Consider the following 15,080-nt stretch of genomic DNA (forward strand, 5'->3'; position numbering starts at 1 on the left):
TCAAGAAAAGCTCGACGTTGTGAGCATCCCGACTGGCATTTTTTTCTGGATATAATAAGCCTTTTCATAGTTTAAGAATCTACTCCACTGCGCATGCGATTTTATCCCGAATTTCTCACCTTCTTTTGTTTAATTAAGAACAAAAGAAGGTTTAGACAAAAGAAGGTGAGAAATTCGGGATAAAATCGCATGCGCAGTGGAATCGATTCTTAAACTATGAAAAGGCTTATTGTGAAAGCTTGCAATCAATCTTGAAAGAATCGTTATCATAAGATAAAAAAATGGTACAAATAATATAAATAACAAGCAGCGCTTTCAACAGCATCCAGGATATGCAACAACTCTAAGTGAAATGTCTTTATGCCCGGGCGGAACCGATGTGGTTTCCTTGCTCCATGGGATATAGTTAAATGACCTAATTTTTGACAGATGAAGAATTTTTTCATGCTTCTGCGACAACGTGAAGACATCTTGGGGTTTGATTTATAGCAAGCAAAAAAAGACGTGTTTACAAGACATAAGAAAACGTGCCAGTTTGGAGTCACTAGCCTACGTGCAGCCGGACTTTTCTTAACAGCTGGTTTAATAGTTCGGCTGTACGCAGGCTAGAGTCAGTTGTTTGGCTGCAGAAATATGAATTGCTTTTTTTTGTCTATGACCTAGAAAACTAGGTGATGGAAAATGGGTAAACTTTACTTTATTCTATTTCAAGCATTAAATTTGACATTTGCTTGAAAATTTAGTGATTTTAGTGAGTGATTTTACTTGCCTTACAAAAATTCATTTATTCATCCCATCCATCCACGTATCCACCCACCCATCCTTCCATCCACAATCCATCCTTACTTTCCCACCCCGTTCCATCCCTACTCCCTCCCATCCTTCCTTCTCTACCCCCTCCCATCCTTCCTTCTCTACCTTTATCCACCCATCCATTCTCCCTTCCCTCCACCCTTCCTTCCCTCCTTCCCTCCCCCTTCCTTCCATCTTCTCTCCAATCCCCTTTTATACTTTCTCCCTTCTCTTTTCCTTTCATCCTGGTCTTCTTACATGTTTCCTTTCTTACTTTCAATGTGCGACCAAACGTACAGCTCTAGAATCAGCTCAAATGATCTCTTTTTCTCGATACATTCAACGCCAAAAGGAGCCAATATCAGCACGATTATATCGGCTCTTTCTTGCTGTTGCAAGGCACCTGAAGCATTAAGACAAAATAATTGCCAAAGACAATGGATTTAGAGCTAAACAATACCCTGCAAAAAAAAAAACCCTAACCCAGAATTACAAGAAAGCTTGCTACACTAAGAAAGACCCACGTTTATATCTGGCTTAATTTGCGACCAGTTATTTGACGCAACCATGCACCTTAACTGCGTAAATGTACTTAGTGTTCGTTCAGCACTTAAGATGAGCGTCTGTTATATAGTTTGTGATATACATTACCATTTTTGGTCGTAATTCTCGTCTAAGACCTATGATGTCCCACAATAACTGTGACGTAACCACATTGGCGCGTACTCAAGTACTCTGGGCTCATCAAGGCGATATAATTCATCTTTGAAAATTTTTACAATCAGTGAATATTTTGTTCAGAAAGTGACATTTCGTGATCCCAGATTCTTGACTTGGTAAATAACCGTTTCAGGAACTCGAATGTAAAAAAGGCAAAATTCACCACAAAAAGTTTTACCAAATAACTTTTTTCTCATAATATTCATATTTTCATCGTTAATATAGCAGTCAGTTTACCAGTGGAATTTTTAATCTTTCCCCAATGGCACCTAACAATAATTGATTCAGAATTGTTCAAATTCATTAACAAATTAACAAATTTCAAATAAAATATATTTCAAATGAATGTCTTTTGGTAAAACCCCCAACATTGCCTCCAGAACGTAGTCTCCTAACTCTCTTCGAAATGACTGAAAACCGTCACTGATTCAGATTTATCTTAAATCTTGTTAATCCCATGAATACTGTATTCACCATTAAACACTTGAATGACGTCATCCTAGACTTAAATTGAAAATCACTGAAGCTGAGCGAAAAATACTGTTTGACACGCGATTTCACGTGAATGGCTTTAGTTAAGTAGTTCACAGAGACGCACTATTAATTACTATTAATGTCTCAACAAATTTTGTATAACGTAAAGTAACCTCATTCTTCGCATACCGTAGCTTTAAAACTACAAACACTTGATGTTTCTGTTTACTAATGGAGTAAAAATAAAAACGGATATGTTTTGTTTTTGATTTAAATTACCTAAAAAACTTCAAGAACTCTTCATTCTGTTATCAATTATTCGTTGTTTTTCGTTCGCTACTCTTAATATTTTAGATTTTTTATTCATTCCGTTTTTATTATTATTATTATTATTTTATTATATATTTTTTCAATCATTTATACACCTTACGAAAGTTAAATCGTCAATAACTTGTATTTTTCTTAAACTTTGCCAAATTTCACTTGTTTATCATTACCTTTCATAATTCTTTTTATTCGCACGAACAAAACGCTTGTTTCCATAAACTAAGGTAGTGTCGTTTCCATTAACTATGGTTTATTTTGAGTTCCTAAAAGAGGGTAAATCTGTTAAAAGAGGGTTCTAAAAATTTCATTAATTATTATGATAATGCCTATTCTCATGATACTGTCTGTTCTTTAATTTGTACAGCACTTTGAATATTGGCTTCGAAGTTTTGCTCATTAGACACTATGCTCCATTATTCTTCGATTGTTTAGCATTGAGTGCGAAAATGCTATTATGGAGTATACAATTTTTTTTCTTTCTAACTTATGTTTTGACTTTGTTTTCTGGAAAAAGTCCGTTTATATGTTTTCACAAATGTATTTTTTCTCTCTTAAAACTCTCTACGAAAATATTCCTACGAATACGAGTTCATCGATTTGGGAGTCAATAAAAAATTGTACAAAAAACTTTTTAAACTTTAAAAACTTTATTTTTTAAAACAACTTATATATACATTATTATTATTTTTTAACTTTATTTTTTGCTGTATTTATACAGGAAGTAGTTACGGAAGCCCTGGAGGGACATTTCAGATCAAAAAATAATTATCTTGCACGGCTCGCAAGAATTAGAATCTCATTTGTTTCTTCATTTCTATTTATTTTATTTATTTTTTATTTTGCTATGTTTTTATTATCAAATTTTCGTCGTTATCAAGGAAGCCCTTCAAATGTTCTTTAAAGGTTTCCATTAATTTTTATGTTGTCGCAGATACTTTTCTGGAACGCAGGTCGTATAGGGCACAGTTTTTTGGCATTTTCATTAATTTTATATTGCATTTAAAGTTAAATAATTTAATAAGACAGAGAAATAAGAACATTCACCCACATGCATTAAACACCGCATTCATAAAGTTCATAGGCAATCAATCATCAAGATTTTGAACAAACTCATGAATATTGACAGATTCTTATGCGTGACAAGATCACCTTGAAAGGCGCTAAGCCCTTGACTTCCATTGTCTTTTAACCAATGCGAAGTAGTTGCCACTTAACTGTTGTCATCACGTAGTGAAGACAGCATATCTGGGCGTGTAATGAAAGTAGTGCGACACTCAGCTGGATTGAGGCGCTCTGTGTTATACTAAAGAGGTTGCAGACCCTATCTGATACAGGTTAAATATCGCTTAAAATGGCTAAAGGTTTAGTGAAGGCCAAAGAGTACGACTGGAAAGATAGCAATCTTGCTCTCTTCGGCTCTGATATCGAGAAAAACGTAATTTATATTGTTTGAAATACTCATTCAATGCGCTGCTTGAGCTTTTTGCTGCTGATAGTTGTTTAGAAGTTAGGACACACTTGCACGGAAGTTTAAGCAGAGTTGGTTTTCTCAATTTTTCAGGTCAAGAGAGAAGCTGCAGGAACTGAATTGGCTTGGCAAAGTGCTGGCAAGCGATGTGGGTTACAAATCTGGCGAATTGAGCAATTTAAGGTAATATAAAATTTACAAAACGATGCTTGGAACCCAGCTATCTTATTATTTGTTTATCAATTCAAAATGATATTTACCACTGTTATCCACACAAATTATTCATAAATTCCTAGATTTTCTTTTATAATCTAAAAAACATCTGCAAGAATAAAATAAGAATCTGTTCTTGAATATTTCGGTAGGCAAAATATTGAATAGTTTACGGTTCTGTAGCTCAAGGGTGCGGCTCAATGGTCATTCGATATTACTTCTAACATATCTTACTTAAATGTTAACAATATTTTGCCATTTACGAAAAACTCTTCCAAGCCGTCTATACTGCCACGTTTCGAAACAACAACCAAAAAACTCAATTGATATATATTTAAAATTTTTCCGAAGTATTTGAAAATAACTAGTATTAAATTGTTCAGAAACTTCGAAGTATTGTATTCCAAGTGTCAGACGATTGTTAATGATGCTCCCACACGACTCTGGAAACTTCTTTAGATCGTGATTAAACCACAAGGAATTTATGCCCTTATTTACAAGCATCTTATTTTATTGAATCTAAAACCTTACGTGTCACTCGAGTTTGATTGACTGCATTCTTGATCTCTATTACGTGTGCACGGGCTTATTAAAGGTTTGTTCAGCTCGACTTGTTATACATTGTCTGATGTGAAAATAATTCATATTTTTTGGTCAATTAGTATTGGATTTTCTTTGTTGAAATTTTGTGATAATTTGGTGCCTATAATAGTGCCCTTTGCATTATATTTTGACCTAAATTTGTTTAGATTAAAATGCATAGGTCGCATTGATAGAATAAATAATCACATTGCTAATTATTTTTACTGATGATGATGATGAGAGTGATGATGGTGGATGATGATGAGGATGAGGATGCTAGTGATGATAATGGTTATAATATGTACTTATTGACTGAGTGAGAGAGCCGTACAGGAAAATATTTGGCACGTGGTGATGCCATAATGAGGTCTGTACAAATGACCTAGAGGCAAATATTTTCCTGTGCAGCCCGACCTAACTCAGTCAATAAGCATTTTATCATATGACCCTCACGAAAAGAAAAATAATAAAATAAAAGAAAGAAAGAAATAGTAAATAAAAACTAAAAAAAGAAAGCGCACGGATTTGAGCAGGGCCATATGGATTCTTATGGCCCTGCTCGATCAAAGCCATATGGCCCTGCTCACAACATTTTCCTGAAGGTTTTTAAGAGCACGCACCCGAGCAGATATGGGTCATATTATGATAATATTGAATATGGTTTGTCTTGATTGCCAACTAACCTTTGTTATTATTTTTATTCTTTTCATAACTGACAGGTTAAAGCTTTGCAAAGAAATGACTATGGTAAATTCTACAATGGAGATTCCTACATCATTCTTAATACCTATCAAAAGGAGGAAAGCGATGTAAGTTGCACAATGAATAATCTTAGCATTCTTTAATATCGTGATGTAGCATTAATTTACCAGCCAGGGCCTGGTTGTACGAAGCCTGGATAGCGCTATCCGGCGGATAAATCCTTATCCAGTGGATAAGTCCATGCTGATATCCAATAAATTTATCCACTGGATAAGATTTATCTGTCGGATAGCACTATCCATGCTTTGTACAACCGGGCCCAGATTGGTGTCAGGATAGGAAAAAACTGTGCCTGACATCTTCCATTTTCAAGGCAGAGGAAACAGTTTTTTCCCATCAGTGAACCAACTTAAGGACAGTAAAAAACTTTATTTTTTCCTGTTTGCTTTTTTTTGTGCAATTGTTTTTGTTGTTGTACGGCAGTCTGTTATCCCAGGATATCAGACCTGGATAGAAAATACTGCCCCTCACTCAACCAATCAAAACGAATGATTTTTAGGATACAGGAGGGAAAATATTAAATATTATGTAATATCATGTAATCTTGTAATTAACAAATGATTGTTCGATATTTCAGGAATTTTTTTATGATGTCCATTTTTGGATTGGTAGTAACTCTTCTCAAGACGAGTATGGCACAGCAGCCTACAAGACTGTGGAACTGGACATCTATGTAAGGAAACTATCCATATATCTTTCTCATAAATGGCCGCATAATGCGGTTGAGACTAGGGACAATTGCATGGAAGCGAGGTCAGAAAGGCCTCATTAGTAAACAAAGTCTTCTCAGTACGATCTTTTGTGTCAAAGTCATTCATCTCACCAATTCGAGTTATTTTAAGCGTCTCTTGAAGTAAGGGTTGTGAGGGTTGATAGTGTTGGAGTGAATCTCAATGAAGAGCCACTTACTGCAGGGAATAGTGGTTGTGAAATACATTTACATAAATAAAAGTCTTTGAGAATTAGATTAAGCCACTGTTAGCAAGCTTTTCTTTATATATTTTAATGATTTTATTAAATAATTTCTAACCAATCTCTTCAAATATTCTAGCTGGGAGACAAACCTGTCCAACATCGAGAAGTGATGGGTCATGAGTCCAAGCTGTTCAAAAGCTACTTTCCAACTCTACGAGTATTGGAAGGAGGGTGAGTTGGAAGGCATATGTAAGAATCAGTCAGAGATCCATACAGTTCTGTACCAAGCTCATTTTAAACCTTGAAACCATTTCATGCCTTTATAGTGTGACTACTATAACCAGGACAATAGACAGTGAGAACCAATCAAATTGTAGAATTAAAACAATACATTCCAACTTTGGGTAGTGGAGCCAATCAGAAACCTAGACTGCACTTAGGAATGCGTTGTTTTCATTCTACGTTTTAAGAGAGAATTCTTTTCGTATTGAAGCGGTGAGCACCAAAAACTATTTTCTTGAAGAAAGGCTGTTGTACAAGGCTAAAAATCTTGTTATTCAGAAAGGTTAACTTGTTTGGAAGTGGAGATGACTGATAAAAGTGGAATCAAAGCAAAAATTTGAATCGGAAATGAGGTTTAGGCCTTCATTTGCTTATTTCACATTTATTTTCTATGAAAAATCCTGACAAAGTTACATTCTAACACAAATGCAACAAACATCTTTGTACAATAATATTGTAAATGCTGCTTCAAACAAGCATTTTATCATAGTACATCAGTTTCTAACTGTTTGAAAAAGGTTTTGAGTATTACCCCAAAAGAAAAATTGGGATCAAAATTCATACGAAGGTCTAGTTTTTGGCGCTCATTATTGGAAAAAGTGTCCTCTTAATTCGTTCTCTTGTCTAAGTGGCTCTGGTAACATTAAGTTGCACTATAACATTTGGAATGCTATTCCAATGGGCTTTACCTGTGTGGGTTTGTATGGTAACCAGTCATTTAGAGGTGTGATAGTGACTTGTATAACATGTATTGAATCAACTATACTATCGAAACGCTCATACACATGTATCAAAATGACCTAAATAGAGTACTCAAATTATGACGTCTTGATCATATTTCTGGTTAACAAATTTGATAGACAATCAGAAAAGACGTTTCCAAATTTGATGAGAATCGGTCAAATATCAACTGAGATATGACCATTTGAATATATAATTACTCTATACAAATCATTGTATTTTTGGCTCCCTTCCAAACGTTTGGAACCCAGCCAAAAATACATTGATTTGTATGGAGTAATTATATATTCAAATGGTCATATCTCAGCTGATATTTGACTGATTCTTGTCAAATTTGATGTGCAAACGTCTTTTTTGGTTGTCTATAGAAATTAGAGATCGAAAATAATTAAAGTCAAAATTTATTTTTTCATGACATCACACTTGAGTACTCTATGCTGACTGGATTGGAACTGCTTCTGGATTTCCTGAGAAATTCCTGGAAGTTTGCAGGGCCCTGAAAAACCTTATCAAATCTCATTTTCCAGACCCAGGTAGATTCCCATCATCAACTGTATACAAGGCAGAAAATACACAGAAATTTTAAGAACTTTTTGACCCTTTCAATTCTTGATAATTTTCCCCCTTAAATTGTTGTTCAACAGAGTAAAATCTGGTTTCAAACATGTACTGCCTCAGAACTATGAATCCCGCCTTCTTCGCGTAAGAGGAACAACAGTAAGTTTTCACCCAAAATATACTTAATTACAGATTTTTGCAATGCTATGCTTCCTTTGATTGGTTCATAACTATGCTTAGTACAACAGAGAACTGAGTGTACTATGGGTTTTCTTGTGAAATCCAATAACATTGCTTTTCAAGGTGCAATGTTTTCATATCATTCCCAGCTTGGTAAGACACATAAATATGGATACAACTCAATTAAAGAATCTTTTGGTCTGAAATGGGAAAACATTACGTGAAGAGGTCTACAGTATATTCCCTCGTCAGACAATAAATTATTTTACTATACTGTAGTATTTAAGGATCGATGCAGTTCATGGTGTTATAATATTTCAGATAAGAAACTGCAAGGTCGAACAAGTGCCGTTTACCAAACACTCTTTGGACTCAAATGATGTGTTCATCCTTGACAAGGGTACAACTCTTTACCAGGTAGAACTTTACTTAGAATATAATTATCAGCTAGGTCGAAAACTAATATGTACTGTTTAATAAACGAGCAGGAGTGTTTTATCGGGTATAAAACACGAGGCGTAGCCGAGTGGTTTTAGACCCGATAAAACACGATTTGCGAGTTTATTAAACGGCTTAAAAAACTCCTGATGTATGTTCTCATATTGTACCGAATTCTTTACGAAATGAACCAAGTTTGATAGAGAAAATCCAAGTTAAACTTTATGCAAATGAAGACGAATCTATATCAGATATAAAACCTCCTTCATGGTCATGATTTCTATTGTGTTTCCTTCATGAATTATTAGTACATGAATTTAAGTACTTTTTAACTGAGTGGGAGGGACTGTTGGGAAAATATTTAGCTCAATAATTCCTGTCCAGCCCTACCTAACTAAGTCAAAATTAAATCATGTAACCCCTTTCTTGTTCTAACAAAGGCTGAAAAATCCTGATAAAATTCATAAATCTAATGCGTTTTTAAACTCCTAGGTGGACGGCTTGATTCCTAATAGGCCTTTCAACACAATTGATAAGGCAGCCAGTATATTAAATTAGAATTTAGAAGTTGATTTTTGTGGAGGGAGGAAAATTAACCGGAGAATCCTGAAAACCACATAGGACAACAAGCCCGGCGGGACTCAAACTCGGGTCGCATTGATGAGAGGCGAGCGCTCACACTGCTACGCCACCCATGCTTCCCACAGAGCGCCTTAAGTTTAACGTTAGTCACTTGTCACTGTCTCATGTCACCCTCTCTAAATAAAGTTGATAATTTTTTCTGATTAACTGATTGGTTTTGTTGGTGTTAGTGGAATGGTAGGGGCTGTGATAAAGATGAAAAGTTCAAAGCTACCCAAGTCACGCAGGAAATCAAGGTATATTGCTAGGAGCTCATTTTTATTTTCAGTTTATTTTATTCTTTGCTAATTGTAAATGAATGAACAAAGAAACTTAGGAATAGAAAGTTTTAACTCTTTTTAATTCTTTTTAACAGTCCGAGCGAAATGGAAGAGTCAAGATTGAAGTATTTGGTGAGTAATATGTTGTTAAAAAGTTATTACTTGTTATGTATTATCCCTTTTGGATAAACTAACCTACCAACACCCTACTGACAATGTACCAACACCTGAATGACCACCTACCAACACCCTACTGACAATGTACCAACACCTGACTGACCACCTACCAACACCCTACTGACAATGTACCAACATCCTACTGACCACTTACCAACATCCTACTGACAACCCACCAACATCCTACTGACCACCTACCAACACCCTACTAACACCCTACTGACAACCTACCAACACCTTACTGACAACCTACCAATACCCTACTGACCACCTACCAACACCCTACTGACAACCTACCAACACCTTACTGACAACCTACCAATACCCTACTGACCACCTACCAACACCCTACTGACCACCTACCAACACCTTACTGACAACCTACCAATACCCTACTGACCACCTACCAACACCCTACTGACAACCTACCAATACCCTACTGACCACCTACCAACACCCTACTGACAATGTACCAACACCTGACTGACCACCTGCCAACACCCTACTGACAACCTAACAACACACTACTGACAACCTACCAACACCCTACCATACCAACACCTTACTGACAGTGTACCAACACCTGACTGACCACCTTCAATGCCCTGCTGACCACTTTGAAACACTTAGAGAGATACAAATTCTACTATACCATGCCCAGGAATCAATCCTGCTACCATTCAGGTGGTTTGCCATCCCTGGTTTCCTTTAACTCTTTGCCCTATGTGTGAGTTAATGTCAAGTAACTTAATCTCTGCTAAAAACAGATGAAGATGAAATATCTTCAGAGCATGTCTTTTATAAATTTTTCCCCAACAAGACAGTAGAGCAGGTAAGAAAAGAACTTGTTATCAACAACATCATGTATTATATATATTACAGTACTAGTGCAATGCATCTTACTGTGGCCACCCAACTTATTATTTTACCAATGGCCTTGAATCCTTTCCCGCCAAGTTTTTCCATCAATTTAAAAGACTTCTTACAAAAGTGTCCAGTGTTAGCCAGCAAAGGGACCGAAATAAGTATCACCTAGGCAAATTACTAGCCATTTTTTTATTATAGTAAGCTTTTGTTGCAAAGAATACAATATAATTTTAAATATTTATGGTCATGCTGAGTGAGTTCATGTGGAAATGCACAAATTGCTGTCTCATTAGCTAACTAGTAAAAAATAAGTTGGGTGGCCAAGGTAGGCGCGTCATGCACTGTAAGTAAGTTTATGTGCATGTATGATATAATTGAAGGGTATCTTAGCTTTAGCTGTTTTAAAAGTGAGACAATCATGCAACAGATGTAGGCTCCAACTAAGTGAAAGCCCAAAGATCCCATTGGAATTTAGAAGTTGATTTTTGAAGGGGAGGGGGACTAAAGTAACCTGGAGAAAAATCCCTCAAAGCCTAAAAGAGAACCAACAAACAACTCTACTCAGATACATGTATGACACTCAGATGGGCAGGACTTGAACCTGCAGCTGGGTAGTATAGCATTGGTGACAGGCAGTGTATTCAAGTAGAGCACACCACCCGTGCTTCCTAATATATATTATTTCTTTTAATTCATATTTTCATTACAGCATACTGGTGATTATGATAGCTTTGGAAAGGCTCTCTTCAGGTCAGCTGTGTAACATTCTGTGCATGATAATATTTGTTATCAATGAAAATGATCTTATATCTGTACAGTGATGAAGATCATAGTCATGAACTCAAGATGGAATGATTAGTGATGAGGGTGATGAGGGTGATGGTGATGGCGATGGCATGATTGTGATGGTTCTAATGATGATAATGGCTGGATGATGATGATGGCTAGATGATGATGATGATGATAAAGATGAAGCTGGTGATGTTGATTGTGATGATGGTGATGAAAATGGTGATGCTGATGGTGATAATGCTGATGAATGATATTGATGGTGATGGTGATGATTGTGATGTTTCTAATGATGGTGATGGCTGGATGATGATAAAGATGAAGATAATGCTGGGGATGTTGATGGTGATGATGGTGATAAAAATGGTGATGTTGATGGTGATGATGCTGATAATGCTGATGATGATATTGATGGTGATGGTGATGATTGTGATGGTTCTAATGATGATGATGATGATGGCTGGATGATGATGATAAAGATGAAGATAATGCTGGTGATGTTGATGGTGATGATGGTGATAAAGATGGTGATGGTGATGGTAATAATGATGGTGATGGTGATGATGATGATTGTGATGGTTCTAATGATGAGTATGGCTGGATGATGATGATAAAAATGAAGATAATGCTGGGGATGTTGATGGTGATGATGGTGATAAAAATAATGATGTTGATGATGATGGTGATCCTTGTGATGGTTCTAATGATGACGATGGAGATGATGCTGGTAATGATGATGAAGATGAAGATGTTACTGGTGATGTTGATGGTGATGGTGATAGTGATGACGATGATGATAATAATGAAGATATATGACAATAGTGGTGATGGCCGTGATAATGATTGTAATGGGTTGATGATGATGGTGATGGTGATGATAATGATAATGAAGATGATGACAATGATAGTGATGGTGGTGATGATTGCGGTGTTGATGATAATGCAGGAGATGATACTGAAGATGATGGTGATGGTATTAAGGATGTACAGTATACAGTACCTGAATATGATCCATGTCATTATATATTAAGAAAATGACATTTATGATCTTTCTTTAGGCTCTCAGATAAACATGGCAGTTTGAGTCTTTCCCAGGTTAGCAAAGGCAGAATTTCAATGAGCAACTTCAACTCAAATGATGGTAAGACACAGTCCATTATAATAGTAATAATTTTACTATATTAATATTAATAATATAAGATATTAATCTTTATTTTTTTCCCGTCCGGTATCCTAAAAAAACGTGCATTCTGATTGGCTGTTTGAGCTGGCGGTATTTTGTCAGTATCTGCCCGCGCGCGTGGTCCGGTATCCTTTGCCACTAAACGACAACACAAAACGATTACAAAAACAAGTAAAAAAAATACTGGAAAAAAAAAGTTATTTACCGTCCTATAGTCGGTCCGGATAGGGAAAAACTGTGCCTTCAGTCTTGAAAACGGACTTCGGCCTAACGGCCTCGGTCCCTATATTCAAGACCTTGGGCACAGTTTTTCCCTATCTGGACCTCCTGGCCGGTAAATAACATATATGTACTCAGGGGCGTATTGAGGTGACAACCTCCAGGGTCATATCTGGGTTGAGCAGTAGACAAGCCATAGTTAATATTAACTATGGACAAACCAATGAAAGCACGATGAATTAAACATCCATACTGAAATAGATATTTTCGAATTAACCATGGCTCTCAACCAATCAGAAAGTGAGAATTTTACATTTTGCAATAAAATTTTTATTTACTTGATTATTTTTTGTAGTGTTTCTTTTTGACACTGGCCATGACCTGTTCGTTTGGATTGGTGCCAAAGCAAGTGTTGACGAGAGAAGAAAAGCTCTTGAATATGGTCATGTAAGTAGACAAGATACCCAGACAACTTGCTTTACTGAGGGCCATAGCTAGTCTTGAGCATGGTTGGATTAGTTTGGAATTTTTTTTACCTTTATTGTTCAAAATATTCACAGAACACATAATATAGCATGATGATGATGATGACTAAAACAAATTGCTTTCTTGTGAATCAACCATACAATTTGCTGGCATTGACTGTAAATACTTAAAACTTTGTGTAAGCATTATATTGCCTGCAACAGTTGAGAGCAAATATATAGAACAAAAAACAGAATGTGCTATGTAAATTAGCATTAAGAGTGCAAAATAGTCAAAAAAAACTTGGTGCCATGTTGGAAGATGATGTAAGATTAGTAAATATGCCTTCAATGTAGCTGGTATGGCATCACATATGCTTCACGTAATCATAAATTTCTGGTGGTTCACAGAACTACTTGATCCAGACTGATCATCCTTGTGCTGCCATAACTTGCATCTCCGAAGGGGACCATAATGAAGACTTTGCCGAAGCTTTGGATTAAAGCCACAATGCATTTCTGGTAAGTGCAACTTTTACTTTATCTATCCATCCATCCCATATGCCTACCCTCATCTATTTCATACATTTATCCATTCTTCCTTCCATTTATTCATCAATCCATCCATCTGTCCATCCGTCCATCCATCCGTCCATCCATCCATCCATCCATCCATCCATCCATCCATCTATCCATCCATCCATCTGTCCGTCCGTCCGTCCGTCCGTCCGTCCGTCCGTCCGTCCGTCCGTCCATGCATCCATCCATCCCATCCATCCATCCATCCATCCATCCATCCATTTCAACTGCCCATCCATCCATCCATCCATTTCAACTGCCCATCCATCCATCCATCCATTTCAACTGCCCATCCTTCCAATCATTGGTACATTCATTTATCTTCCATTTTTTTCCTTCCTTTTTTCAGGTACATCGCCCAGACTCAACGATTTTGTAATGCACAACCAACGCTTTCCTATAAGATAATCCAGTCATGATCTAATCATTTAAAAATAAACAAATATATGCTTCATACCTTTCTACAGCAGCAACAAATAATATGATTTTCTTTTATTCTGAGATGATGTCTTGAATTATATACTTGCAGTTTTTTCTCTTAACCAAGTCATTATGGGTATAATAATTTAGGGAAAGATAGTCCTAAATATTATGTATATGTATATTAATATTGGGTTTCCTGCGTTAAGTAGACCAGGGGCTCTGAAAGGCACTTGAGTAGCTTTGTCAAGACAGTTTGTAGTAGCTAGTGAGTTTGATGCTTTGGATGCTTAAGGAATTAAGAGCGTGAAAAAACCACAATGTGTAGTTCCAAAATTTATCCATACCCCCCTCATGGGGGAATTTTTTAAGACACACCCCCCTACCCCCTGGAAATTCCAATTTTCTTCCATACAAACTCTATAGTTTTTGTTCTTTCTCTGACCCCCCTACTCTTCTGAATTTCCAAATTCCTCTGTGGGGTGGGTATAAATGATTTCTGGAACTACACAATTATTGGAAATAGCTGTTTTGACAAAAGCTACCCAAGTGCCTTCCAGGGCCCCCATTTTACTTAAACAAAAAACCCAATATTAAACTACATACATAACACTGCACATGGCACTGTTTAATAAAATGTATACATTTGAAGATTACACAGAGTATGTAGTACATGGTTTGCAATCACTCCCAAGAGAATAAGTTAATAAGAGACAGGTCTGCCATGTTGGTTGATATATAATGAAAGTGAGAGAAAAAAATCTTGGTTAAATCCAACCAACATGCAATGGTGGCTATAGGGCTTTTAAATTGTGACGTAAGTATTTCCTGGTCCAATCACACAAAAGATCTCTAATTTCTTGCCACAAATAAGTCTTATTTCCCAGGATTTATTCTCTACCTTCAACAATTAGATATATGAACAGAAAATCCTGCTATGAAGAAAAAATCAGAAAAATGTCTGTAGAAATAATCATTAATTTGGACCCAGAAGTCGTTTTTTGTTTGAATTTCACACACTTAACAGC

The 15,080-nt window shown here is 36.3% G+C and overlaps 1 protein-coding gene across 1 annotated transcript; it reads left to right on the forward strand.

Annotated features, from left to right (window-relative positions):
- Nucleotides 1-3,565: 3,565 nt before the first annotated feature.
- LOC116300248 (gelsolin-like protein 1) lies at nt 3,566-14,708 on the forward strand. Its single transcript, XM_031709073.2, has 15 exons — nt 3,566-3,748; nt 3,875-3,964; nt 5,296-5,385; nt 5,916-6,011; nt 6,390-6,484; nt 7,921-7,993; nt 8,336-8,431; nt 9,265-9,330; nt 9,450-9,486; nt 10,299-10,363; nt 11,108-11,148; nt 12,246-12,328; nt 12,945-13,036; nt 13,465-13,575; nt 13,982-14,708. Exons 1-14 carry the CDS (start codon nt 3,665-3,667, stop codon nt 13,555-13,557), a joined length of 1,101 nt encoding a protein of 366 aa, XP_031564933.1. The 5' UTR covers nt 3,566-3,664; the 3' UTR covers nt 13,558-13,575; nt 13,982-14,708.
- The last annotated feature ends 372 nt before the right edge of the window (nt 14,709-15,080 follow it).

This window comes from Actinia tenebrosa, unplaced genomic scaffold (genome assembly GCF_029948245.1).
Source record: "Actinia tenebrosa isolate PJP-AT-01 unplaced genomic scaffold, QUT_ActTen_1.0 PGA_scaffold7__59_contigs__length_16204524, whole genome shotgun sequence".
NCBI lineage: Eukaryota > Metazoa > Cnidaria > Anthozoa > Actiniaria > Actiniidae > Actinia > Actinia tenebrosa.